Source organism: Coffea arabica, chromosome 2e (genome assembly GCF_036785885.1).
Source record: "Coffea arabica cultivar ET-39 chromosome 2e, Coffea Arabica ET-39 HiFi, whole genome shotgun sequence".
Taxonomy (NCBI): domain Eukaryota; kingdom Viridiplantae; phylum Streptophyta; class Magnoliopsida; order Gentianales; family Rubiaceae; genus Coffea; species Coffea arabica.
Genome location: NC_092313.1, coordinates 34,841,162 through 34,867,963, shown reverse-complemented (window position 1 = coordinate 34,867,963; position 26,802 = coordinate 34,841,162). Strand labels below are relative to the sequence as shown.

The window sequence follows — 26,802 nt, the reverse complement described above, 5'->3', positions numbered from 1 at the left end:
CGAGAATGGTTGAGTTAGATGGTAAGATAGATAATATTGTATATAAAAGATACTGAATTCAAGATCTTTCAATTTATATATATATATATATATATATATATAAAACATCATTACTCTAAATTAATTTACGTACTCTTTGCAGCCTGCCCTCTTTGGTGCAATAACCCTTCTTCTTGTTTGGTCGTAATTTACGTACTCGAGCAGCCTGCCTTATTTATGTATTTTTGTCAAAGTTATTGCAAAGCTATTGGGGTTTTTGTCAAAGTCTTTGATAAAATGACAAATTTCCATTTCTAAAAGGGAAAAATTTTACAGAGTTTGAATTTCTGAAGGCGAAAGTTGAATTTGATAGTGTACTGCTCATTGAAATTGTCACGCAATACGTCGTCCCAACTTGCAAATAGCTAGAGGGTTTGCATGAATTGACCAGAAAGAAGCATTCAATAGAGACAGAAAGAAGCATATTTTGGTAGGATGTCCTGAGATTTCGTCCCTGCATGGGATGAAATTAATTTTCCAGCGTTTGAGAGTTTGGACTTTAATGTGTGTAAATTATCATCTACTCGTATAATTTTATTTATTTTTCATTCTTGTGACACGTAACGTGAAGAGCGTCTCGTGTAAAATTGTTTTATTCTATTCTTGTATGTTTAGGTACCTTGACAAAGTTATTTTATTCATGCATGTAAGTCTATTCTTTGTTGTGAATATTTTCTCACCAATTTTTGTGGCTTCACTTGTCTATTTCTTAGATTTTCCTCAACCACTTAGATTTTCCTCAGCATATACTTTATGAAAACTCTTTTGGACTGATTATCTATTTAATACCACAAATGATCATCCATTTCAAGAAATGAAGCACTATCATCCAGGTATGGTAATATGTTTCTTTTCGTCATTCTTTCTCGCTTGACTTTTCCTGAGAGTAGAAATTCGTGTATTCTATTTTTCAAATTTTTGCTTCAAAGAAAAAAAAATATGAGTAACAATTCAGAACATACTACAATAATCAAAAGATCTAACTAAGTGAACTAAAAAGCAGCAAATTGTAATGACTAAATTACCCAAACAATAGATAAACAAATTAAAAAAGACTTTTGTTAGTAAAGAGGAGAGAGAAAGACCAAATCAGAAGTCCATTCTTTCACTATTTCAACCAGGAGCGTCAAATTTGGCTTCCAAAAAGCATAGACGTTTTCCCTTTGACTAAAATGAATAAAGATATTCAGGTTCCTGACTCTCTCTCTCTCTCTCGCTTTTTTTTTTCTGCTAATCTTCTCGAACTATGACAATATAATTTGATAAGCGTCGCTGAGACGATATCTATGACATGTTACCAAAAGTCACCGCAGTGAGATTTAAAATCATTATTATAAAAAATATGGCAGAGCTTTCCCTGAGTGTATTTGAATAAAATATTATTTAAAATAATTCTTATAATATTTTTTATGATACGACATACTTAACTAAAAAATAAATTAAAAAATATATTTATGATTCAAGCAAAATATCATGTAAAATAATTCAACAATCCAAATGCACTCTAGTAATTTCACGAGATTTCTACCTTGCACGTGGCTTGAATTTGTAGATAGACTTTTTTTTTTGGCCTCTCTAGCCGCCGTGACCAAGCGCTATTGGCCTCACATTGACTTTCCACCGCAGCCGATTTTTCCTTTTGACTCTTTATAAATTGCAGGTGAAATTTGTGTCATCAGGTAATATGTCTATTAATTAGAGATGTCAAAATGAGTGATTTGGACGGGTTTGAATTGTATAAAATAGATAATGGATATAAGTGAGTCTACTCATTTATATCCATTTAATTAGATGGGTATAAATGGGTAAGTCAAAAAATGAATTGAATAACCCAATTACCCATTTATAACCTATTTATTTTAATTTTTTATAAACTTATTTAAATTCATTTTTACAAACTAAGTTATTAATTTATACCGCTCTTTGTACCCATCATTAGTTTTAAATATTTACTTATAATGCTCAATAAGCCTAATTGCCAATTTTTTTTCCATTTATACTCTATGTCACAAAATTATATATTATTTAATAATTGAATAATAAGAATATAAAATTTGAACTAAGTACTATAAAAGTTAATCTAAAAATTTTGAACCCCTAACATTTTTTTTCATATATAAATTTAAAATTTCATTTTAGAAAGATAAGAAAAGAAACTAAAACTTATCATAAATTGGTAATGCTGAAAAATGAACAAGTTAACAAGCTAAGAGAAAATAAAATAATAAGATAAAATCAACAAATAATAATAATAATGAAACAAAAGTAGTTAATATCATGACAAAATGAAAATTCTGAAAAAAAAAATGGGTTGGGAAAGAGAATTCTAAATGGATTAATTGGATTTGATGGGTTAAATGGGTATTATTGGGTAATCCATTTATATCCATATACAAAAATTTAAGATATTCATACCCATCTATTCATAGACGGGTATTATTGCTCTCAATATTGTGCTTTTCAGCCACTGGGCATATACGTGGAGAAACCCCAAGTGCAACGGGGAATTACCACCAGGTTCGATGGGACTACCAATTATAGGAGAAACAATTCAGTACTTCACCCCTTATGCATCAGATGATATTCCACCATTCGTACAAAAAAGAGCGGCTAGGTATGTCTAACCCTTTATTTTTTCGACTCTTATTTTTCTTCGCACCTTACTCATTTTCAACTATCAGATACAGAATTTGAATATTGCGTTAAACTATAGAGAAAATTTTAATACCCTCTCCTAATTATTGGACCAACCTCAATAATCCAGTGATTATCTAACCACTTCTTAACCAGCTATCACATATAAATTTTAACAATATTACAGCAGTAATAGTTAAGAATGTTTTATCTTAACTAGCCTTTCTTTGTTTCTTTTTTTTTTTGGGAATTTTCAGGTACGGGCCAATTTTTCGCACGAGTATAGTTGGGCAGCCAATCATTGTATCAACTGATGCTGACGTCAACTACCGTGTCTTCCAGCAAGAAGGTAATGCTTTCCAAATTTGGTATACTCAGAGTCTCTTCCAGATAATTGGGAAACTAATGCTACAGTGCTTATAGTTATGGTAACAATATTAAGGAAACCTAAGTAGGTTTCTATTAACTTCAGTGACAAATCAAGTTTTTTAGCGTCTTTTTAAATATTGTATTAAAATAATTAATATTAACGTTAGTAAGTTTTTAATTAAAATTAGTAAGTATATACCTGAAAGAGTAAGTTTTAGAAGAAATAGAAATTTACACTTTGAGTAATATAATTTACTTATAATTTGACAAAATTTGCTTTTTTAAAATTAAACTTACTAATACTAAAAGTAAAAAATTTACATACTTAAGTTAAAAAAATCACCGGTTTCTGAAACAATTTTGGGTTATCACATCTCTCTAAAGTCGCTTGCCTTCTTCTTATTTTCTTCTCACCTCACAATATGATGGAATGGAAATTTTTTCCTCGCAAAATTTTCCTGTTTAGTCCACACTTTCCCTCTTTCCTTCCTGATCAATCGGTTTTGGATGCTGGCATATGCAGACCCAACAAAAGGGTTGAGATTTTGATTAGGGCTGCGGTGGTGGTAGCTGGCAAGAGAGTAGATGAAAAATAGCAGCCAAGAGGTTAGACCATCATGTTTTCTTGAAAATCGTTTGATTATATTGCTTTAATTTATTTATCTTTCATTTGATTTGATTGTCAATAGTTTGTTGAAAAATATGTGGGAAATATCTTAGACCCTTTATGTGAAACATAGTAGTGTGTAGGCGTTTATGTGAAACATGGTTAATTTGGGAATGCATATAAGGTGTTTGGTAAAATATCAAAAAGAAATTTGTATGCTATGATTGATGCCTATACGGGGTAAGAAAGCACCAAGCAACTTGATTAAAACCACAGTTGACGAATTTCAGTTACGCTAGCCAACTTGATCATCATTTTTTGGGGGGTGTGGTGTGTAAAATATTAGGATACAATAAACTAGAGCTTGAAATGGAATGAAATTTATTTAGTATTTTAATGCTAACGACTTTGACACCATTTAATGGCTATAGGAAAAATAAAAGGAAAGTGGAGATTGGGGTTGGTTCTTTGGTGCGGAAAAGGAGAGTGATAACGGTTTATTTTACGTATTTTTAAGTACATTTTATTAGTTAATTTTGGTTTTATTATTTAGTTTTATAACTAAAATAACTAAGGTTTTGATAAAAATCTACATTTTATGTTAAAGTGGCTAACATTATATTTCTATTGATTTTTACGGTAAAAACTTTATATTTTGTAGGTTTAATGATTCAATCATCAAATGAAGTGCATTGGGAAGATATTTGGATGATTAAAGATGGATTAAAGTGGTGAAAATAAAATATGAAGTATAAAAGGAGAAATGCAATTTGAGAACAAAAGAATCAAGAAAAATTCAGCTTTGACAACTCAGACATATTTTCATAGTTTGACTATATCTGGAGCTACACAGATCGGATCAAGGTGATCTTGGTACCCTTTTGAAACTAAGAGATATATATACATTTGGTATGAAGACATCAAAGTCCAATTCAGCTGTTTTCTTGGTCAAAAAGTCGAAACACAGAAACTTATCTGGATGGTCAAAAACTGTAGCCCAGAATTGACCAGTTTATGGTATTTCGATCATATCTCAGGATACAAAGATCCGATTTGGATGATTCTTGAAGCATTGGAAAGATAATTCAAGGGGCTACAACTTTTGTGTTTTACACAAAAGCCAGTTCTGCTTTCATCATGGAGAAAATTGCAGTGTAAGTGAGGCCAAGTTGAATACGCGAGTTGAAGAAAACGCGACTGTAAGCGCGTTTTGTGCTGGCGCGTTTTCTGGCCGAAATTCTGCAAGTTGCTCACCCATTTCTCTTGTGATCAGACTACTTTCCAGCTATAAGTTGCAAGGGAATTCGGTGAACATGCTTCAGAAGACAAAGAGCATACAACATGGCTTCTTCCAAGTCAAAAGCCATTATTTTTTACTTCCTTAACAAATTCAGATTTGGAGAATCATAGCAGAAATTTTGGACCAGTGGAAAGGTACCTCATATCAGTTTTATATAGAGAGCAATCAGAGGGATAGAGAATTATCATACGGGAGAAGCTTGAAGAGTGCAGAAATGTAGTTCTTCCATTTCCTTAGTGTAGGATAGTTTAGCTAGTGTAGTTCATCCACTCTTGTATATTGCTAGACTAGGATTAAGATGGAGATGAAGAAGGCAAGGTGATGAGCTCAAGTGACATGGGTTACATTCCTTTCCAACTCTTTATCTTTTGTACTTGATTCCAAATTTAGTTAATATGCAAGTTCTGGATTTTGTGTTTAATATGTGTCTCTAAAGTTTATACCTTGGGTTTGGTTGAACCTTCTATAATTGTTAGTGTTTATTATTTGGTTATTTGATTGCTATGATTTGAGCAAGTTATTTAGTACTTTGGCTCTTTAAATCATGATTAATCCGGTACCATTGACTGTGATTATCCAAGGTGTTGTTTCTGCAATGAAAATTGAGATTTAACACTAGTTCAAGAAGTGCTAAACATAGGGAGTGCACTCACGAAAGTAGAGGTGCACCTATGTGATTTTTAGTGATTCATTTCATGTAATTTCATTGAAGAAATGAACTTGTAGCTAATTTCATAACCATGAGAATAGGTATGGATTAGTTATAAGTATAGTTGATTCACTACGAAAGTAGGTTTCAAATGCATATGGAAATTACACCATAACTAGCCTAGATAATAGTACTCAATAATCCAAAAATGGCAATTGCATGAGTAGTTGGGGATACCACAATCTAAGGAGCTTTTATTTGTTGTTTTGTATAATTTCAGTAGGTTAAATTTGTTATAATTCATTGATAGTCTAAATAATAGAGGAGCTTTAGTAATACCGGTAATTGTTCACTCTTCCCTGTGGGATCGACCCGATATATATTCTAAACTACTAGTTGACCTGTATACTTGCAGTGAACGGGTGTAATTCGGTTTTTTTTAACTTGCACGTATGTAAAATACCCGTCAAGTTTTTGGCGCCGTTGCCGGGGAAGATTTGGCAATATTAGTGTGAAGAGCAACTTTATTAGTTTAGATATTTCATTAGTTATAGTGTGAATGTTATTTTCTGTTATTTTTGTGTTTTATGTGTATATATGTTTCATTACCTATTTTTCTTACTAATTTTGCTTTTGAGATTGTTTAAAAGCAATTTTAGGTGATGAGAAGGATATGTCAATTTGGAGGACAATGCTTGAGAAGTGGAAGTTTGGCAATGGATGGTTACCAAGTGCAAAACTCCTTCAACAGAGGTAACCAAGAATTTACTGAATGTAAGTCTTTTGAAGATGGTTTAAGGTGCTTAAAGGCTAAATTTGATGTTATAATGCTACAAGTTCAAATGGACACAATTATGCATGAAATTGAGCAAGGGAGGAATGTTAATGCTTTTAATTCTTATCATGTGATTTGTGACTTGTGTGGAGGTTATCATGCTACTAACACATGTATGCAAGCACAAAATGTGGATTATTATGATGAATTAGAGCATTACAATCCTTATTTTGATCAATACAGTGCTAATTGGAGCAATTCTCTTTCTTATGGTTGGGAAAATCAATGTGCATATAGTGATTATCCATATTTTTATGATTACCAATTTGAAATTGTCCAATATGAATCAAAACCATCTTGGAAGTTGGCAATAGAGAAGTTAGCTAATACACCTCTACCTTGGGAGTTAGAAAGTGAACCATTAGCTAATGATTCTAATGCATCTTGGGAGCTAGCTGTAGGAAATTTTTCTAATCAATTTGATTTAGCAATAGAAAAGCTAGCAAATGCAACTTCCGACCGTTTTGATAGGATTGAGGAAAGAATAGATGGATTAGCTTCTCACTTTGGTCAAATACATAAGCAATTGAGTGCATTGTGTGAAGTTATTTCCTCTAACAATTTGCAAAAAGATCCTAGCATAAATGGTGGGAATGTTGTATGTGAAAATGGGTTACATTTTGATCAAAATGATGATTCTAACTTGTGTTTCAATGAGAAAATGTCCATTTCACATGATAATATTTTTAGAACTAACTTTGAGCCTCAAGAGGTGAGTTTTAAGGACTCAATTTTCACCCCTCTTAAGGAGTGTATAAAAAGTACAGGTTTTAAAGATATTCCTGCTCAAGATACTTTCATGGCATTTCCTTTGGTAAGTTCTCAAGTGGTGCATATTCAAAGTAATATCTATGAAACACTTGGAATATGTAAGTCACTTCCATTTCTCACATTATTAGAACATGTGACTTTTGCTATAAAGTCACCTTTTAATGATCCACCACGACCTAAAATGGTGGATTATTCTTTAATCAAGCCTCCTTGAAAAATGAGGTTCAATAGTCGAGCCAACGACTATAAATAAAAGCGCTTATTGGGAGGCAACCCAATGTTTTGGCTATTTATGTTATTTTGGTGTGATTTTATGTTTAAAGTATGTGTTTGAGTTATTTCGTTATTTTTCATTTATAGGTATTGGAAATAAAAGCAAAAGTGACCAAATGAGGTGAAAAAGGCGAAGTTTGATCAAGGAACTCAACCCCTCGATTTGAGTACATCACCAAAACAAGGGATTGAAGTTACGGATCACCATTTTGTTTATTAAACCTTTGTTATCACTTTTGTTTCTCATTTTTCATTTTTAGGATTACATCACTAATGGTTATCCAATGGAACTCATGAAGCATTGGAGATACACGGACAATGGATTTTGAAGCTTTATATTCAATCACATCATAGGGGAGTATTACTTTCTTTATCTTGATTTTCCTTTTTACACATTGAGGACAATGTGTATGTTAAGTGTGGGGGGAGAATTGAGATTATATACATTGTATGTGATTGACTTATTAGTTGCAAATATTGGACTTGTGTTAAAATTCAAAATTTTTCTAAAATCTTGTCCAAAATTGCAAACTTGCCCCAAAAATTTTTAAATTTTTTCAATTTTATCCAAGGGGTAACAAGTTCCATACCATTAGTAGTTCAAACTCCTTCTACATTTGAGATAAATATATGTGATTTGAAAACTTCTTTTCTCATTCAACTTGGAAATGACTATTATGTGATTATAATTTTTGCATTTGTAGGAAAGTATATCTTTTAAAGTGGAGAAAATTATGCCTATATTTTTTTTTGCATATTTGATGAAATTTCTTCGCTTTATTTGATTTTATAAGTTAAGTGATAAATATGGTCAATAATTGCAATACTCTTCTCATGATTATGCTTTCAAGGGAATGTTATTATCTTTACTAAAAAAAATAAAATAAAAAAATGATGAAAAATGAAAAAATGAAGAAAAAAAAAGAAAAAGACGAAAATAGAAGATTTGTTCTACTCCAATGATTCTTGTACTTAGTAACCGGGTGTCTTCATCTAAAAATGTCGACTTTCGCGTAAAACGGTACTTGAATTAAGAGTATGCAAAGCAACTTGAGTATATGAAGTGTTGAGTAACCGGTGATCTTCATCTAAAAATGTCGATCCTCGCGTAAAAAGATACTTTCAGAACTTAAGTAATATTTAGCTATATTATATAAATAAATCCCTCTTTAAGTTAAATAAGAAGATGATCATGGGTTTAGGAAGCATATTATTGACCATATGAGTTACTTACTTGTAAGATTGGGTAAGGATGAAAAATTGATTTGAATTTGTTATAATGACGGTATAATTGGCTCTCCTTTACTTGATATTATGAGTACTTGAACTTAATTGAATAATTACATAATGGTTATTTACTTTGTTTTGAGGAAATGAAGTTGAAATGCTACATATGTTTATTTTCAAATTTTGGATCATTGTTGGTTTGTATTTCTTATTACTTGAGGACAAGCAATGGTTCAAGTGTGGGGGTATTTGATAAGGGTTTATTTTACGTATTTTTAAGTACATTTTATTAGTTAATTTTGGTTTTATTATTTAGTTTTATAACTAAAATAACTAAGGTTTTGGTAAAAATCTACATTTTATGTTAAAGTGGCTAACATTGCATTTCTATTGATTTTTATGGTAAAAACTTCATATTTTGTAGGTTTAATGATTCAATCATCAAATGAAGTGCATTAGGAAGATATTTGGATGATTGAAGATGGATTAAAGTGGTGAAAATAAAATATGAAGTATAAAAGGAGAAATGCAATTTGAGAACAAAAGAATCAAGAAAAAGTCAGCTTTGACAACTCAGACATATTTTCATAGTTTGACTATATCTGGAGCTACACAGATCGGATCAAGGTGATCTTGGTACCATTTTGAAGCTAAGAGATATATATACATTTGGTATGAAGACATCAAAGTCCAATTCAGCTGTTTTCTTGGTCAAAAAGTCGAAACACAGAAACTTATCTGGATGGTCAAAAACTGTAGCCCAGAATTGACCAGTTTATGGTATTTCGATCATATCTCAGAATACAAAGATCCGATTTGGATGATTCTTGAATCATTGGAAATCTAATTCAAGGGGCTACAACTTTTGTGTTTTACACAAAAGCCAGTTCTGCTTTCATCATGGAGAAAATTGCAGTTTAAGTGAGGCCAAGTTGAATACGCGAGTTGAAGAAAACGCGACTGTAAGCGCGTTTTGTGTAGGCGCGTTTTCTGGCCGAAATTCTGCAAGTTGCTCACCCATTTCTCTTGTGATCAGACTACTTTCCAGCTATAAGTTGCAAGGGAATTCGGTGCACATGCTTCAGAAGACAAAGAGCATACAACATGGCTTATTCCAAGTCAAAAGCCATTATTTTTTAATTCCTTAACAAATTCAGATTTGGAGAATCATAGCAGAAATTTTGGACCAGTGGAAAGGCACCTCATATCAGTTTTATACAGAGAGCAATCAGAGGGATAGAGAATTATCATACGGGAGAAGCTTGAAGAGTGCAGAAATGTAGTTCTTCCATTTCCTTAGTGTAGGATAGTTTAGCTAGTGTAGTTCATCCACTCTTGTATATTGCTAGACTAGGATTAAGATGGAGATGAAGAAGGCAAGGTGATGAGCTCAAGTGACATGGGTTACATTCCTTTCCAACTCTTTATCTTTTGTACTTGATTCCAAATTTAGTTAATATGCAAGTTCTGGATTTTGTGTTTAATATGTGTCTCTAAAGTTTATACCTTGGTTTGGTTGAACCTTCTATAATTGTTAGTGTTTATTATTTGGTTATTTGATTGCTATGATTTGAGCAAGTTATTTAGTACTTTGGCTCTTTAAATCATGATTAATCCGGTACCATTGACTGTGATTATCCAAGGTGTTGTTTCTGCAATGAAAATTGAGATTTAACACTAGTTCAAGAAGTGCTAAACATAGGGAGTGCACTCACGAAAGTAGAGGTGCACCTATGTGGTTTTTAGTGATTCATTTCATGTAATTTCATTGAAGAAATGAACTTGTAGCTAATTTCATAACCATGAGAATAGGTATGGATTAGTTATAAGTATAGTTGATTCACTACGAAAGTAGGTTTCAAATGCATAAGGAAATTACACCATAACTAGCCTAGATAATAGTACTCAATAATCCAAAAATGGAAATTGCATGAGTAGTTGGGGATACCACAATCTAATGAGCTTTTATTTGTTGTTTTGTATAATTTCAGTAGGTTAAATTTGTTATAATTCATTGATAGTCTAAATAATAGAGAAGCTTTAGTAATATCGGTAATTGTTCACTCTTCCCTGTGGGATCGACCCGATATATACCCTAAACTATTAGTTGACCTGTATACTTGCAGTGAACGGGTGTAATTCGGTTTTTTTTAACTTGCACGTATGTAAAATACCCGTCAGAGAGTTACTCTAAAGTAGTGCTACATCAAATTCTGGATACATATGAAATTAGAAATGTGATAACTTTGCAACTCATTCTCATTCATGATGAATTTCTTTAATTCTATATAGAATCGCAATTTTTTCGTTCAGCACGAAAATATTCTCTTTTTATCATTTTGATGGCTTTTTCTCTTAAGATTATCTGCATGTCGGTGGTTAGTATTATTGATAAGGTTAGAGGTCATGGACTTCCCCTATGGAATGGAGATTGGTTTCAATAATTTTAGGGTGATGCCAGCATCTTGATCATTCACTCATCCCTTAGGATTCAATTGGTGCATTTGTTAGCTAAAGGCTTAATCTGAAGTTCATTGATGGTTGTTGATGTTCTATAATTGCAAGAAATTGGTAATCTACAATTTTAGTTGGTTATTTGAAATTTCGGTATGCACAATTGAATTGTACTATGATTCAAAGAAAAGTTTGTATGCATAATTTGGAAATGCTTATAAGGTGTTTGGTGAAATGTCAAAGAGAAGTTTCTATAGAATGGAGACCGAGTAAAGTGGAGCAAGAATTGATATGGATCGTTGCCACCTACTTAAAATTACAGAAGCAATTCGAATACTCCACTGGACCCAAAGAATCTGAAGAAGTTCGGCACGAAGTTCTTTACGATTTCCCGCGCTGGTCATGGATCCGTCCGTGGATTGGATAATTAGTATATACTAAATTGTATTTTCATTTGTAAATTACTTATGTTTTAAACAAATCATACCTAAACTCATGGTGTGATACGTATGTAGTTGCTCACATTTATACTTATACCATCGTTCATTCTTTCCATTTGTCTTTTAATAGTGCAAAATTCTTTTGATTATATTGGTGAAAAAAATAAATTGGAATATTTTACAAATTATTCCAATTTATTTAGAAAATGTTACTAATTCCAAGAGAAATTATGTATTGTAAGAATGGTTTAATAATTTTCTATTAACCATAACTACTGCATACAAAAGGAAAAGATATTTGATTTGATTTTACTTTGATTAGAAGAATTTGTACTAGTAATAATGGAACTAGTGACAATGGTGCAAATTTCAAATCAACAATCAACGTACACATGATTACAGTAATTTTTTAGTCGATCAGACTAATATATGCTATAAAATAGTAAGATTTAGTCATTTATGAATTGACAATTTTAGCAGTTTACATAACATTCACCTATAAAAAATTATGATTACTATAAAATGACATTTTATAATGATTTACATACCATTTGCCAATAAAAAAGGAGTTTGATAGAAAAAATATGCATACAAATCCACGATGTAAATGATACAAAGTATATTTGAAAGCCATGGAACTTAACATATGGATAAATTCACTATAATTTTCAAAGATTATACTATGTTAATACAACTTTAATTTTTATACTTGTGACTTAGAAAATAAATTTATTAAAACTTTACCATTTTATTAAATTCATAGGTATTAATATATGGAGATTGTGATGTATAAATAAGTGCTATTTTATATTTGTTGTTATTGTAATATAAATTTAACTTTTATACTTGTGACCCAAAAAATATATTTATTAAAACTTTACCATATTATTATATTCATAGGTATTAATATATGGAAATTGTGATGTATAGATAAGTGCTATTCTATATATAACTCGAAATATTTGTTGGTATTGTCATCCAAACTTTCTAACCTTTCACAAATTCAAAAATAATTCAGAATTTGTAACATGACAAATTATTCTTACATATTTTATAAGGTCATGTGAAAAAAAAAAGTTTTCATAGTATATTTAGTATATTTAAAATGCTTAAAACGTAAAATTTATAAATGATGCGTGCATTCGTGTATCATACATTTACACGACGAGTAATTACTAACTATAATACTAAGTTTCAATCATTAATAAAAAAATCTTAGCATTATTTCATATAAACTTCCTAATACTTGTTTCATAAAATTTTTTTAAGTAAAATAGTAAATTTATGCCACAAACTGGTAAGTTTTGATCATTAACCAAATTTACTATTTTATCAACAAGATTTACTATTAATCTATAAAAACTGATTATTACTTGAACTAAACTTACTCTCCAAAAAGTCAGTTGTGGATATAGAGTAGTAATTTATGTCAAAAAAAAGTAAGTTCCCTATTTATTTCAATTTACTTTTTGAGACATAAAAGTTACTAATTTATCGAGTTAACTTACTATTTTTTATGTGAAACTTACTAACCAAATTTTTAGGTATTATCTTATTTATGTGACCAGTCCAACAGGTAACCAAATAGTCGCTAAAAGTGTTTTTACCTGTCATTCAAAAAGTAATCATTTAAAGGATACAAACTCACTTGGAACCATTCATTCATTTAGTCATTCTGTCTCCGTCCATTTCTTCCTTATAACTTCTAATATTTGAAAACACATTTGAAAACAAAAACCCCGACATTGATCATTTCATTCAATCATTTATTTATTGCATTTCATTCACTGGTCAGTACTTCACCTGATTTCGTGATTATACTCGAGTATACCAAAACAGTGGCTCAGGGTTACCAACCTACCTGACCGAGTCTGCTTCTGATTTGAATAGGCTAGCGACGAAGGATAAGGGTCCAATTCAACCAATGACTTGCATTCATGCACAAGTAACATTCAATCATGTAATCGTTAAAAATTCATATTCACTTAGGTCGAGTGCGATAAGGTACACACTCGCCTATCAATAGTAAAGTGATTTTTGAAATACATTTAACAGTCAAAAAATAACACACAATCAAGGCATTCAATTCACAAACATAAGGAACACTCACCACTTGACCTCAATGTTTCCACTTCAAACCCTGATTCGTCTTCTCAAGTCCTGTGGTCATATAAGCTATCAAGAGTCTATCCATTTAAATCCAAGATAAATGAGAAAATATGAGTTCGAAGCTTCACTTGACAAACACAGAAAATTTCAGGTTTAACCCTAATATAGTTTCCGAAAGGGCCAAGATTTCTTGTTCAAATCAAGGGAAAACTATATGTATGATAGGTCCATGTTTCAAGTATAATATGGAGCAAGAATTTTGTTGATTATAACCAAGAATTTTGAAGACAATAGGACAAGATTTTCGAGGTACAAAACTAGAAATTTCGAGCAAGAAAAACATGTTGGAGAAAACTCATTTTCCTTCTCTTGTCCTCTTTGTTTTGACTGAAATCCAACATACAGGTGAAAATTTAGGTTTAACAAAGTATCTTGAGCAAAACCTTGCCAAAATCACCACAAAATTCTGGAAATCAAAGCTAGAAAATGGCTCTTTTCTAGCCGGCCAACTCTAATAGAAATTACAGCAAGTTTTTCCCAAATTTTCCAACAAAACTTCCAACTTTCAACCTTATTTTCTTGGTGAAACCACTATCAATCAAGATATCATGTCATGACATATATGAACCATCTTCTTAGCAAACAAACCCATCAAAATTTCACATATTCAAAACTCTAAACTAAACTAACTAGATTATGCACCAAAGTTGGAAATTGCAACATAATCTTGACAAACCATGAAATCTTCCATAAAAGTCATGCATTTTACCTTATAGAATATCATCCATCAAGTAGATGCAAAGACAAGTGAAGAAAGATAAGGTTGCTATCAAGTTTACCTCTTGAATCCCACAAAACAAAGTTGGAAATTCACAACAGAACCTGAAAATCATAAAATCCACCATACAAGTCCTTCGTTTAACTTCTATAACATCATACATCAAATAAACCCAAAGATAAGGGAATATTTTTAACAAAGTTCATGTCTTTACCTCCAAAACCTTAGATGAATAGCCAAGCAAGAAGTACTCAAGGGTTTCTTCCTCCAAAACCTCTCTAATAGCTTCCTTCCAACCCTAATTCAAGGTTTGTCAGAGTAGACTAACGTTTTCTCTCATTAATCAAGCAAGAAATCAAGGCTTGAACTTGGAGTTGGTTTTCACCTCTTTTCCCCTCAAGAATTTTGGCCAAGACAAGATAAAGAAGGAAAGAATAGTGAAGAAATAAAAGCTTATTTTGGTTAAGGTCGTAGTCAACTTTGGTTGACTACTTGACAAATAGCAAGAAAAAAAGAGATGTCTATCTCTTTATCTCTCTGTTTGTCTCTAGTTCACCAAGATATCTAGGGTTTCTTCAATTAACTCTTAACACCTCATGTCACATAGTTCTTTTTGCACAAAACTCCTTCTAATCCTCCAAATTTATTGCACACACCTCACTAGTTGGTCACACTAGTATACTACACTAGGAAACTTAACATGCACCAAATTAAACATGTACCAAGGTAAATAATACAATAAGGGAAAAACCATGATACAACTATTAAAACAACCAAGAATTTAAGGCAAGTATGTTCAAACAAGAGGTATAAAGATAAGTAAAATTTCGGAGCCTCACAAAATGCACATGCATTGCACATGCATAGTGTGTAATTTATCATAAATTGCTTTTCCAATTAGGTAAATCACTTAATAATTGATTTAATTTCTTCTCTTTTCTTTAGTTATCTCCTATCTTAGTTGATCTTGGATCTGTTCATGTCCTTTTTTAGGTTTTGTTATAGTATAGTTTAGTAGTAGATAAAATGAGTTATTTTTAAAGCAATAAAAACCCATTGCATTTGAATGTGGTAAGGCGATGAACTGACAAACAGTTCACTATCCACAAGAGAAAGAAACAGTCAGAACCCCTTTTTTTTTTTTTTTTTTTGTAAATGATTCGAACTATTACACGGGAGATGGGACTCCTTTCCACCTTATTTGTTTCCGCTTCTTATTTTTCCTTCTTTCATTTAGTTGATATTGACAATTACACGCGAGATGGGACTTCTTTTCACCTTATTTGTTTCCACTTCTTTTTTTTTTTTCCTTCTTTCATTTAGTTGATATTGACAATTACTTAATGATGCATATTCAAAATACTCAAAAAAATCTAATATAGTTTAAGGTAACATGCACACAATGGGCTTGTTTAGATATGGGATTATTTATAAAAAAAATTTAATTCCATTATAAATATGTTTTTAATCACATTTTTATCTTTTGAACTACCTTTTTTCTTACATATATTACATCACAAAAAGTATTATAATATTAAAATATATAACAATATACAGGATAGAGATTTGTAATAATAGAAATCTTATTTGAATTAATAAATATTTTACTTTGTCTCCATAGATATACATCCCCCTACTTTTAAACTGCACACTTTGAGATTTGCTTCTAGTTTGCAACGACAAAGGATAATTTTGTTTATTTTCCATTCTTGTGACACATAATGTGAAGAACGTCTCATGCAAAATTGTTTTGTCCTGTTCTTGTATGTTTAGATACCTTGACAAAGTTATTTTATTCATGTATGTAAGCCTATTCTTTGTCGCGAGTATCTTCTCACCAATTTTTGTGGCTTCACTTGTCTATTTCTTAGATTTTCCTCAACCACTTGATCAGCATATACTTTATGAAAACTCTTTTGGACTAAGTAGTTATTTAAAACCACAAATGATCATCCTTTTCAAGAAATGAAGCACTATCATCCAGGTATGGTGATATGTTTCTTTTCGTCATTCTTTCCCGCTTGACTTTTCCTGAGAGTAGAGATTTGTGTTTTCTATTTTTCCTATTAGTTTTAGTTTCAAATTTTTGCTTCAAAGAAAAAAAAATGAGTAACAACTAAGAACAAACTACAATAATGAAAAAATCTAACTAAGTGAACTAAAAAACAGCAAATTGTAATGACTAAATTACCCAAAAATTGATAAACAAATTAAAAAAGACTTTTGTTAGTAAAGAAGAGACAGAAATGCCAAATCACAACTCCATTCTTTCACTATTTCAACAAGGAGAGTCAAATTTGGCTTCCAGAAAGCATAGACGTATTCCCTTTTGGCTAAAATGAATAAGATATTCAGGTTCCCGATTCTTTTTTTTTTTCGCCAATCTCCTCGAACTATAACAATATAATTTGATAAGCCTGATCTACTCAGACTATTTCCTAAGATGGTGAGGGGCTAGCTTTGAGGGTCGCTAAGACATTGTATCCTCACTTGTAGCAACTTTCATGGAGCTTGACATATCTATAACATGCTACCAAAAATCACCGCAGTGAGATTTAAAATCATTCTTACCAAAAATAGTGCCAGAGCTTTCCTTAGTGTATTTGGATAGAGTATTATTTGAAATATTATTTAGAATAAATATTATAATAATTTTTATAATGTGATATATGTGACATAAAAAGATAGTTAAAAAATATAAAAATATGAATTAAAAAATATGTTTATAATACAAATGAAATATTACGTGAAATAATCTAGCATTCCAAAAACACTTTGGTAATTTCATGAGGTTTCTACCTCGCACATGGCTTGAATTTGTAGCCAGCGTTGTGCAAGATAGACTTTTTGGCCTCTCTGGCCGCCGTGACCAAGCGCTATTGGCCTCACATTGACTTTCACCGTAGCCGATTTTTCTTTTTGACTCTTTATGAATTACAGGTGAAATTTGTGTCATCAGGCAATATGTCTATTAACTAGATGTGTCAAAATGGGTGACTTGGGTGGGTTTGGATTGGATAAAATGGGTAATGGGTATAAGTAGCTCAATTCATTTATACCCATTTAAATTAGATGGGTATAAATTGGTAAATCAAAAAATGAATTGGATAACCCAATTACCCATTTATAACCTATTTATTTTAACTTTTTACAAACTCATTTAAATTCATTTTTGCAAACTAAATTATCAATTTATACCGCTCTTTGTACCCATCATTAGTTTTAAATATTTACTTATAATACTCAATTAGCCTAATTACCAATTTTTTTTCATTTATACTCTATGTCACAATTACATATTATTTAATAATTGAATAATAAGAATATAAAAATTTGAACTAAGTACTATAAAAGTTAATATAAAAACTTAATCCAAAAATTTTGAACCCCTAACATTTTTTTCATATATAAAATTTAAAATTTCATTTTAGAAAGATAAGAAAAGAGGCTAAAACTTATCATAAATTGGTAATGCTAAAAAATGAGCAAGTTAACAAACTAAGAGAAAATAAAATAATAAAATAAAACCAACAAATAATAATAATAATAATGAAACAAAATTAGTTAACATCATGACAAAATAAAAAATTTGAAAAAAAAAGAGGTGGGGGAAAAGAATTCTAAATGGGTTAATTAGGTTAAATGGGTATTATTGGGTAACACATTTATACCCATATACAAAAATTTAAGATACCCATACCTATATATTCATGGACGAGTATAGGTATATTTAGTTAATTAGGTTGGTTTGCCACCTATACTATTAACCGAGCCACTGAGTCAAGAGCTCATGGTCATCACCAAAATGGAAACTAAAGTCCTTTTTTGAGTTGTAGATTAGGTGTTCGAATCCTATTTATAGTGAAAAAAATTTAAAAGACGTGTCAAACTACTCCTTTGATTTAATAGATTCTTATATCTATTAATTCCTTATATATAGCATCTTTAGTCTTTCCTCTCGTCTCAAATAGGATAGATTAAATTATAAAAATATTATTATTATTAAAAAAAAGGTTATATGTCTATCGCCAACAGTCTTACAGCGCGTCCTTGTCAGAGCTTGAGCTCTCCATCTATTTAAGCAGCTCCAATCCGAGATTCCTTCATAGCAAACAACAGCAATTTTAGCTACTCTCTTCTCCTTTTCTCCCTACATTTCCAGTACACTAACCAAGGACCATGTTGTTTGCTTGTGCTATTATTGCTCTCATTATTGTGCTTTTCAGCCACTGGGTATATAGGTGGAGAAACCCCAAGTGCAACGGCGTATTACCACCAGGTTCGATGGGACTGCCAATTATAGGAGAAACAATTCAATACTTCACCCCTTATGCATCAGATGATATTCCACCATTCGTACAAAAAAGAGCGGCTAAGTATGTCTACCTCCTTTTATTTTACCTCTTATTTTTTTCACGCTCTTCTCATTTTTAACTATCTGATACAAAATTCGAATCTTGAACTAGACTATGAAGAAAACTCTAATAACCTCTTCTAATCATTCGACCAACCTCAGTGCTCCAGTGGTTATCTAACCACTTCTTAATCAGCTATCACATATAAATTTTAACATTCTTAAAGCAGTAATAGTTAAGGATATTTTATCTTAACTAGCTTTTCTTTGTTTTTTTTTTTTTTTGGGAATTTTCAGGTACGGGCCAATTTTTCGCACGAGTATAGTTGGGGAGCCAATCATTGTATCAACTGATGCTGACGTCAACTACCGGGTCTTCCAGCAAGAAGGTAATGCTTTCCAAATTTGGTATACTCAGAGTCTCTTCCAGATAATTGGGAAACAAAGTGTAGTTGCCCATCATGGAGACTTCCACAAGTACCTCAAGAGCTTAACGTTCAAGTTTGTTAGCCCCGAAGCCTTAAGAGAGAAGCTAATATATGAAATGGATGAGAGCACTCAAGAATCTCTAAGATCTTGGAGTAAACTTGGAAAATTAGATGCTAAAGATGGAACTGCAGAGGTAAATTCATTAGCATCCTACTATTTGATTATATTAATCAGGATGAATTCGGACTATACGTACAGAGCATTGCTGAAAAGTAGTAATTAACAATCTCATTTTCTCCAGTTGGTATTTAAATATGCTGCCAGGAAGATGCTTGGCTATGAAGAAAGCAAGGATCAGCAAAAACTGAGAGACAGTTATAAGGCATTCATGGATGGCTTGATCTCATTTCCTCTCAACATCCCTGGAACACCGTTCCATGCTTGCTTACAAGTAATCAATTGTTATTGTTGTTGTTCGTCATTTGGAATTCTTTTTATATTGAAAGATCGATGTTCACTATACCTACAAGAAAAAAACCATATTGATTATAAATATATGACTAAGTAAAATATATATGCTTTCATATATGCTGTATCAGAATGAACGAACGATATGATTTTCATTTTCCAGGGACGTAAGAAAGCAATGAAGGTCATCCACGACATCCTTGAGAAGAAGCGCTCAGGCAATAATGGCGCTACGAATGACTATGATTTTGCGGACCATTTACTCGAGGAAATAAAGAAAGAAGACACTTTTTTGAATGAAGAAATTGCGAGGGACCTGGTATTTTTGTTTCTATTTGCTGCCCATGAAACGACTTCAACTGCTTTGACTGTGGCCTTGAGGTATCTAGATGGCAATCCACGTGTTATGGCTGAACTAAAGGTCCGTGACTTTCCGAAACAATTTCTCGCGTTGTCATCTGTATTTACCCTTTAATCCTCCAATTCTTGTGCAAGTTCAATACTTAAATGATTAATATTCTATATATACTGACAGTATACATTGTTATGATTGGATGTTTACACTAACAGAATATGTAAGATTACTTCATACTTAAACAGTCAATCGTTTTTGTAGAGAGAGCATGAAAATATTCTTAAAATTCGAGAAATAGAAGGTTCTGCTGTTTCATGGAAAGAGTACAAGTCTATGACTTTCACGCACATGGTATGTTTCAATTAACCAGACATTTCATTGTATCTATCATTTGAATCATATAGTGAGCTAGACCATTTACATCTTAAGTTTTGTTGTCTGCTGTAGGTTATAAATGAAACAGTTAGGCTTGCAAATATTGCCCCTGGGATTTTGCGCAAAGTTGTCAAGGAAGTTGAAGTAAAAGGTATAATTCAATATGTCACTTGGCATCTTCTTGAAAATCATTTGTCACACTTTCTTTATTTTGGACCGATGATGCCTTTCTCCTGCAGAAAAAAGAAAAAAAAAAAAGAAAAACTCTCTTTAGTAACTACTTGGGTTGGGCATTTTTTCATGGGAGTAAATATACAGAAAATAAATGATTTGCTTCCTCTGTTCTTCTTTTCCTCCATTATAACTTACAGTTTCGACTAACAAGTGCGAATGATTTGTAGGTTATACAATTCCTGCTGGCTGGACGATAATGGTTTGTCCACCATCTGTTCATTTGGATCCTAATCTATATGAAGACCCCCTTGAATTTAACCCATGGCGATGGGAGGTAATTTGATCATCGACAAATTTGAGTAATTTACGCACAAGAAACATAAACTTACAGAACAAAAGTTAAATAAAATCAAGTAAAAATAATTCAGGTTTTTTCTGCTGTTTTTTTTCAATCAAAAGGGCAAAGAATTACATGCGGGATCCAAAAGTTTCATGGCATTTGCTGGTGGTACGAGGCTTTGTGTTGGTGCTGACTATGCAAAGGTGCAGATGTCAATTTTTCTGCATTACTTGGTCACAAAATACACGTAAGGATTTCCAAATCACAATTCCCACCATCTTCGCTTAAATACATATAGAAGAAGCTAATTCCAATATATTATAAATTGATGTCCACTTAACTTCTTCGGTTTTTTAATATGCATGATTGCAAGAAGAAAGTGATAACTGATCAAAAAGCTCGTCTAATTTGAATTTTCAGCTGGAGAGTTATCAACGGAGCAGAGAGAATCCGGACACCTACTGGTATTCGTTTCCCCAAGGGATTGCATATTGAGATTTCAGAGAACAAATAGATTTTAAACCGGGCATGCACGAATAAAGCTTGTACTTTCATAAGCATATTTATGATGTAGTAATTTACTGTCATATTGTAATTTTACCTTCCAGCTGAGTTTCACTACATTGTAATATTGCAAGTATCCTAATAAATAACATTTTAAGTGGTGTCTTTCTTGACACTATTGTAATTGTTGAAGATTTTATAATAGTTGCAGTTTGAGCTTCGACTAATTGTTTTTCTTCACTAAATCAATACAATGATCTTATTTACGAGGACAAATCAAGCCAAGAAACAAAATATATATATATATATATATATATATATATATATATATATATATATATATATATATATATATATATCTGTGTGTGTGCGCGCGCGCGCATATGCACGATAAGTATTACTCCTTCCTTCCATCTTGTAAAGTTTGTCGCACTTCAAGAATTGCAATTTTTATTAATAGTGGATAGAATTTGAAACTTGATGTGTAGTTTGTAGCTCATAAATAATTGCGGGACCATGATATTTGTTCAATCCTAGGTTTTGTTGAAAATCTTTTAGATATTTGAAAGTTTTACCAAATTTTAGATTGTTGTGGTCTTAATTATTTGATAACTGTTATACTACAAAAGTTGTTGCTTTAGTTTCGGACTCATAAAAAGATACATGCACTGAACTTTTACGGAGTGTCTGAGAAGTAAATGACTAAATGAAGAAATTAAATAGAAATATAACAACTAATTTATATAAATGACAAATAATTCGGAACAATCCAACAAAGAAAGAATGGCAATAACAATGGTATGGAGGGGGATTTTCTATGTCCTGGCCCTCTTTATCATGGAATCTATATGTATTGCAGAGTGGGTTTTTAAAAGAGAGCCTCTCAATGGCTTCCAAACTTCCCATTCTTTTTTTTAGATTTTTGTATTTATTTTAATACATAAAAAGTAGTGGGTTATAACCAAACCTATCACCAGTCAAATTTAAAATTTAAAACTTTCCTACTATCTACTTCATAAACCGTTTATAGTTTATTTTTTATTCTTTAAATCCTTTTTACTCCTTAATTAAAGACAAATGCTCATTCGTATGCTATTTTAATACAATTTTACATATTTATAATTAAGAAATATTTATCACTAAACTAATCCTATAACCACCCCTACAAATGAGCTTTGCAAATTACAATCACGTTTCAAAAAAATCACAAATGTGCAACTAAATGTAAAGTTGAGGGGGTAAAGTGTGACTAAATGTAAAGTTAAGGGGTTTACTATATTTAACCCTATAAAAAATCGCAAGAACGGAACAATTGTTTTTTTTTCCCTTTAGGAAGGCCTGACATCCATGTGCAGTGACCAAAAAATTTTCCCTTTCTTAATGAACGTAAGATGGCCAATTTATTTATTTTTTAAAAATGAATAGGGTTGTTTCAGATCCCAAAAAAAAATAAACCCAGGTTCCTCCATTGTTATGATTTTTTTCACCATTATTCTAAGAAATTTGCTAATTTGAGTTCTTTAGGGCAAAGAATGAGATGTATGACCAGACCTTTTTTTTTTTATTTGCGTGACCAGTCTATTGTTGACAAAAGTTTAAATTTTTTTAAAAATATGCAAAAATTAGGGGAGATAATATTAGGAGTTTATAGTAAATTTACCACATTTCTGGTGTAGTTTTTGTTTGTCCAATACCATGAAAGAATATAATAAGCCATTATCAATTATTACACGCTAAGTAGAATTCGGAAGCATACAACATGATCAAGAAACAGCAGAACCAATTAGGACTAAATTTTGACCCCCAAAAAAAATTAGGACTAGATGCCACTGGCACGTTACCGTAACTTGCAATGACTATTAGGACTATTTAGCGTTTTTTTTTACAAGGAATTAGGACATTGTAAAGCTTATTCAGGCAAACTTTATCTCATCGGTGATTTGAGTATATTATCAAGTTATTGAGTATACTACAAATCCTATAATCATGCTCACATTTTCCCCACATTTCCCCCACGTTTCTCACTCCAATTAAGAGTCTTCCAATTGGAGAAATGTTTATCTCTTAACTAATCCTATAACTGCTCCTAAAAATCCTATAATCATGCTCAAGTTTTTCCTACATTTTTCCCACTTTCCCACTCCAATTAAGAGTCCTCCAATTTAAGAATTTCACTCCAATTAAAAGTCCTCCAAAACATAATATCCTCATTCAACTTTCTTGCATACTCACTCCAATTAAGAGAACTTTCTTGCATTTTTCCCAAGAACTTATTATCTCCTTCAACCTTTTTATGGTATCCATCTTAGCCTTAACCTAATTTCACTATGGAACATGTCCGCCTACAAGCATTTCAACGACATCTAAATTTCAAACTCGCAAGATTGCCAAGGAGGAAACATTTGATTAGAAAACGAAATGTACACTGCAACAATTCCACATGGCAGTTCGAAAAGTTTTAGCAACTTTGCGTTGACTAAAGAGAAATTTCACATCAAATTCGAAGGACAAAATCTCAACTACACCGATTAAAACATCGTTCGCATCAAATTAGAAATTCTGGTATTGTTTATTCTTTAAACATTTGCATTTCCATTATTTTTTTAAATATTATTCCCAATAATGTAATATTTTCGATTGATTATTGCTATTATTGTCTTTCGTCTTTAAATAGAAGTGAAATGTTAGGTAATAGGTCATCATTTTAGACTTATTTTCTCATGATTTAATAACAACTTACGCAACAGTAAGCATAAAAATTTATTTTATGGTCAGAGTAATAGATGTCCATCACTGTTTTTATGTCATCTTTTCCCTATGGCACAAGTATTGGTATTTGACTTTTGATGGAACCAAGTTCCCTCCAGATACAAAAATGATGGAATTTGATATGAGAAATTTGTTACGATAAAAATTTACACCTTCAAATTGTTTGCGGCTTAGTTTGGATTCTTGGAGTTCGATAATTATGTATAGTATTTGATATTGTCATGATGACAGTTTCTGTACCTTTAGGCCAAAAGAGTTAGTGTTTTTTATCACAAAAAGATTGCCATTATCTAATTCTTTGTCACTTTGGTCTGTATTGTAATGACGTGGTCGACACTATTGTTAGATAATTAATTCATGTACTTTTAATTTCAACATATTTTTTTGTATTGTATATAACATTTTATTTGTCAAATAGGTACAATGTTAACATATAAATCAGAGATTCCAGTGGTAACATACATCTTAATTTACAATACAGACATGCATGATTCGTATTTGATTGTGATGTTTCTTATCTCAGAAAATTACAAAGGAAAGTAGAATTTCTTGATATATATTTATTTTTTATAATGCTATTTATAAACTATGTAAAAAATACACTAATTTTGAATTTCGTACGTACTTAATTCTCAGGAAAATGGTGATAGGTTGTTCAACCAACAATCAATTCATGCAAAGATCGTTCATTTTTATTTGTAGTACGCACTCCACAAAATTCAACAGAATTAATTAAATCACCAATTTTGACTTTCGTACTAAAAGTTGATTGGTGTGAAGAGTGTTCGCACCTTCATGCAAGATTATCAAATCGAATACATAATATTTGTAAGTATTTCATTTTAACAATATTCAACTACATTTATTTTTATTCATATATCATTCATTTTCTAATATAAATTTCTATTATTTTTTCAGGATCTATTTTTCGAAAAAAGGCAGTTCTTAAATGATATACACATTCTATCATATTTCAAACTATTGTTAGACAAATATTACATTTTAATTATGTTGGTATAATTTTTTAATCTTTTTTTATTTATCATATTATTTTTATTTTTTTTAATAATATCAGTACCGTGCTAGCACGGATATTCATACTAGTTGTATATAGTAAGAATGGTATGGGCCTTCCCACCGTAGGAACGTCAATCTGGTCCCATTTAAGCACGACACGTAGCTTAATTCTGGACGGCACAAGACAACGCATGTGGTGCTCCCAAAACTCTGACACTGTTTTTTATTCTCTCTTTCCCCATAAACACCAAAGCAATATGTGTACGGGGATTCCAGCAAGTTGATATAAACAAATAAAAGAATAAAAAATCTATTCGGCCACACCTCATATTTGATTTTGATGGACACGACGCTGGGGATAGTCATAATTTACCCCACTAAAATTTTGCCGCTTTAGTTGGAAAAAAAAAAAGAAGTTGTTCTACTCCAGGCTGACAAATTACGAAATCAACATTTCTTTTAGGTATTGTTTCATGATTAAGACAATCAATCATACGATAAAACTAGTATTTTAACCAATGCTATGCACGGGCGGAAAAATATGGTCAAACACGACATTATTATCCATTTATCTTATATTCTCTCCCTTCGTATCACTTTTTTCACCTCTCAATCTCCTCTCTTTTCAATATTTCTCCTACTCTTCTTTTCACTTTCTGAATCTAACTTTCTCGTATCCTTATAACCTTTTTTCGTTCCTTCATTTCCTACTCAATTTTCTTGTATCTCTACAACCCTTTCTCGTTTCACCAAATCCTATTTTCCCTTTGCTCTATCTCGCTCCCACCCAATGATCCTATCTCTTACCCAGTTTTACACGTCACTTGTCTCCTATTCTACTATTATTTTCATCTATTTATAAATGTAAATGGTAACCTATTTACTTGGTTCGCCTATTAACAAATGAGTTTGCGTATGTAATTTAATTGGATTCAAATGGGTGACCAAATTAACTCATTAATTAGTGGGTATGAAATTGACAGATTTGGATCACTTATTTTGACTTAATTAAATTAGACGTAGATTCAAATCAATCATTAGTGGGTAAATCTAAATTACTCTAATAATTATATTCTAAAATTTGCAAAGATGTATTCATCGTTTTCCTCTTCTTTAATTTCTATTATTTTATTTTTTTAAAATTTATCCTACTTCCTCCATTCCTTTCATAAAAGTTTAATAAATTTCGTGAATGTTAATTGATTGTTTGCATTAATACCTAAATTATTTTTAGATTGTCGTAAAGTGACAAAATTTGAAACTCACTAGGATTACCATTTTAGGCTAATTTAAGCAATTTTTTATGTTTTTTTCTCTTTCTTTAGGTAAAAATTGATTTATTGACTTGATATGTTGATATGATTTACTATTTTGTTGCTAAACAAAATGTGGATGAAAAAGTAAATAAAATTTAGCAGTGGGATGTGAATGGGTGATTGGATAATTCAAACTCATATAAAACTATATTCATTGATGACTCGTCTATTTTGAACCATTAACTAAGTAGGAATATATAGGTTAACCTAATTATA

At 31.3% G+C, this 26,802-nt stretch overlaps 1 protein-coding gene and 1 long non-coding RNA gene across 2 annotated transcripts; one reads left to right on the top strand and one right to left on the bottom strand.

Annotated features, from left to right (window-relative positions):
* Positions 1 to 11,383: 11,383 nt before the first annotated feature.
* On the bottom strand, positions 11,384 to 14,974 carry LOC140037000 (uncharacterized). The gene is made up of 3 exons (XR_011840757.1): positions 14,700 to 14,974; positions 14,547 to 14,589; positions 11,384 to 13,758 (listed from the first exon to the last, which is right to left on the bottom strand). It is a non-coding gene; the product is annotated as an uncharacterized lncRNA (long non-coding RNA).
* A 3,606-nt stretch (positions 14,975 to 18,580) lies between these two features.
* On the top strand, positions 18,581 to 21,668 carry LOC113732470 (cytochrome P450 87A3-like). The gene is made up of 9 exons (XM_027258246.2): positions 18,581 to 18,861; positions 19,137 to 19,461; positions 19,570 to 19,719; positions 19,900 to 20,157; positions 20,353 to 20,442; positions 20,539 to 20,617; positions 20,868 to 20,974; positions 21,100 to 21,227; positions 21,401 to 21,668. Exons 1-9 carry the CDS (start codon positions 18,665 to 18,667, stop codon positions 21,492 to 21,494), a joined length of 1,428 nt encoding a protein of 475 aa, XP_027114047.1. The 5' UTR covers positions 18,581 to 18,664; the 3' UTR covers positions 21,495 to 21,668.
* Positions 21,669 to 26,802: the final 5,134 nt, after the last annotated feature.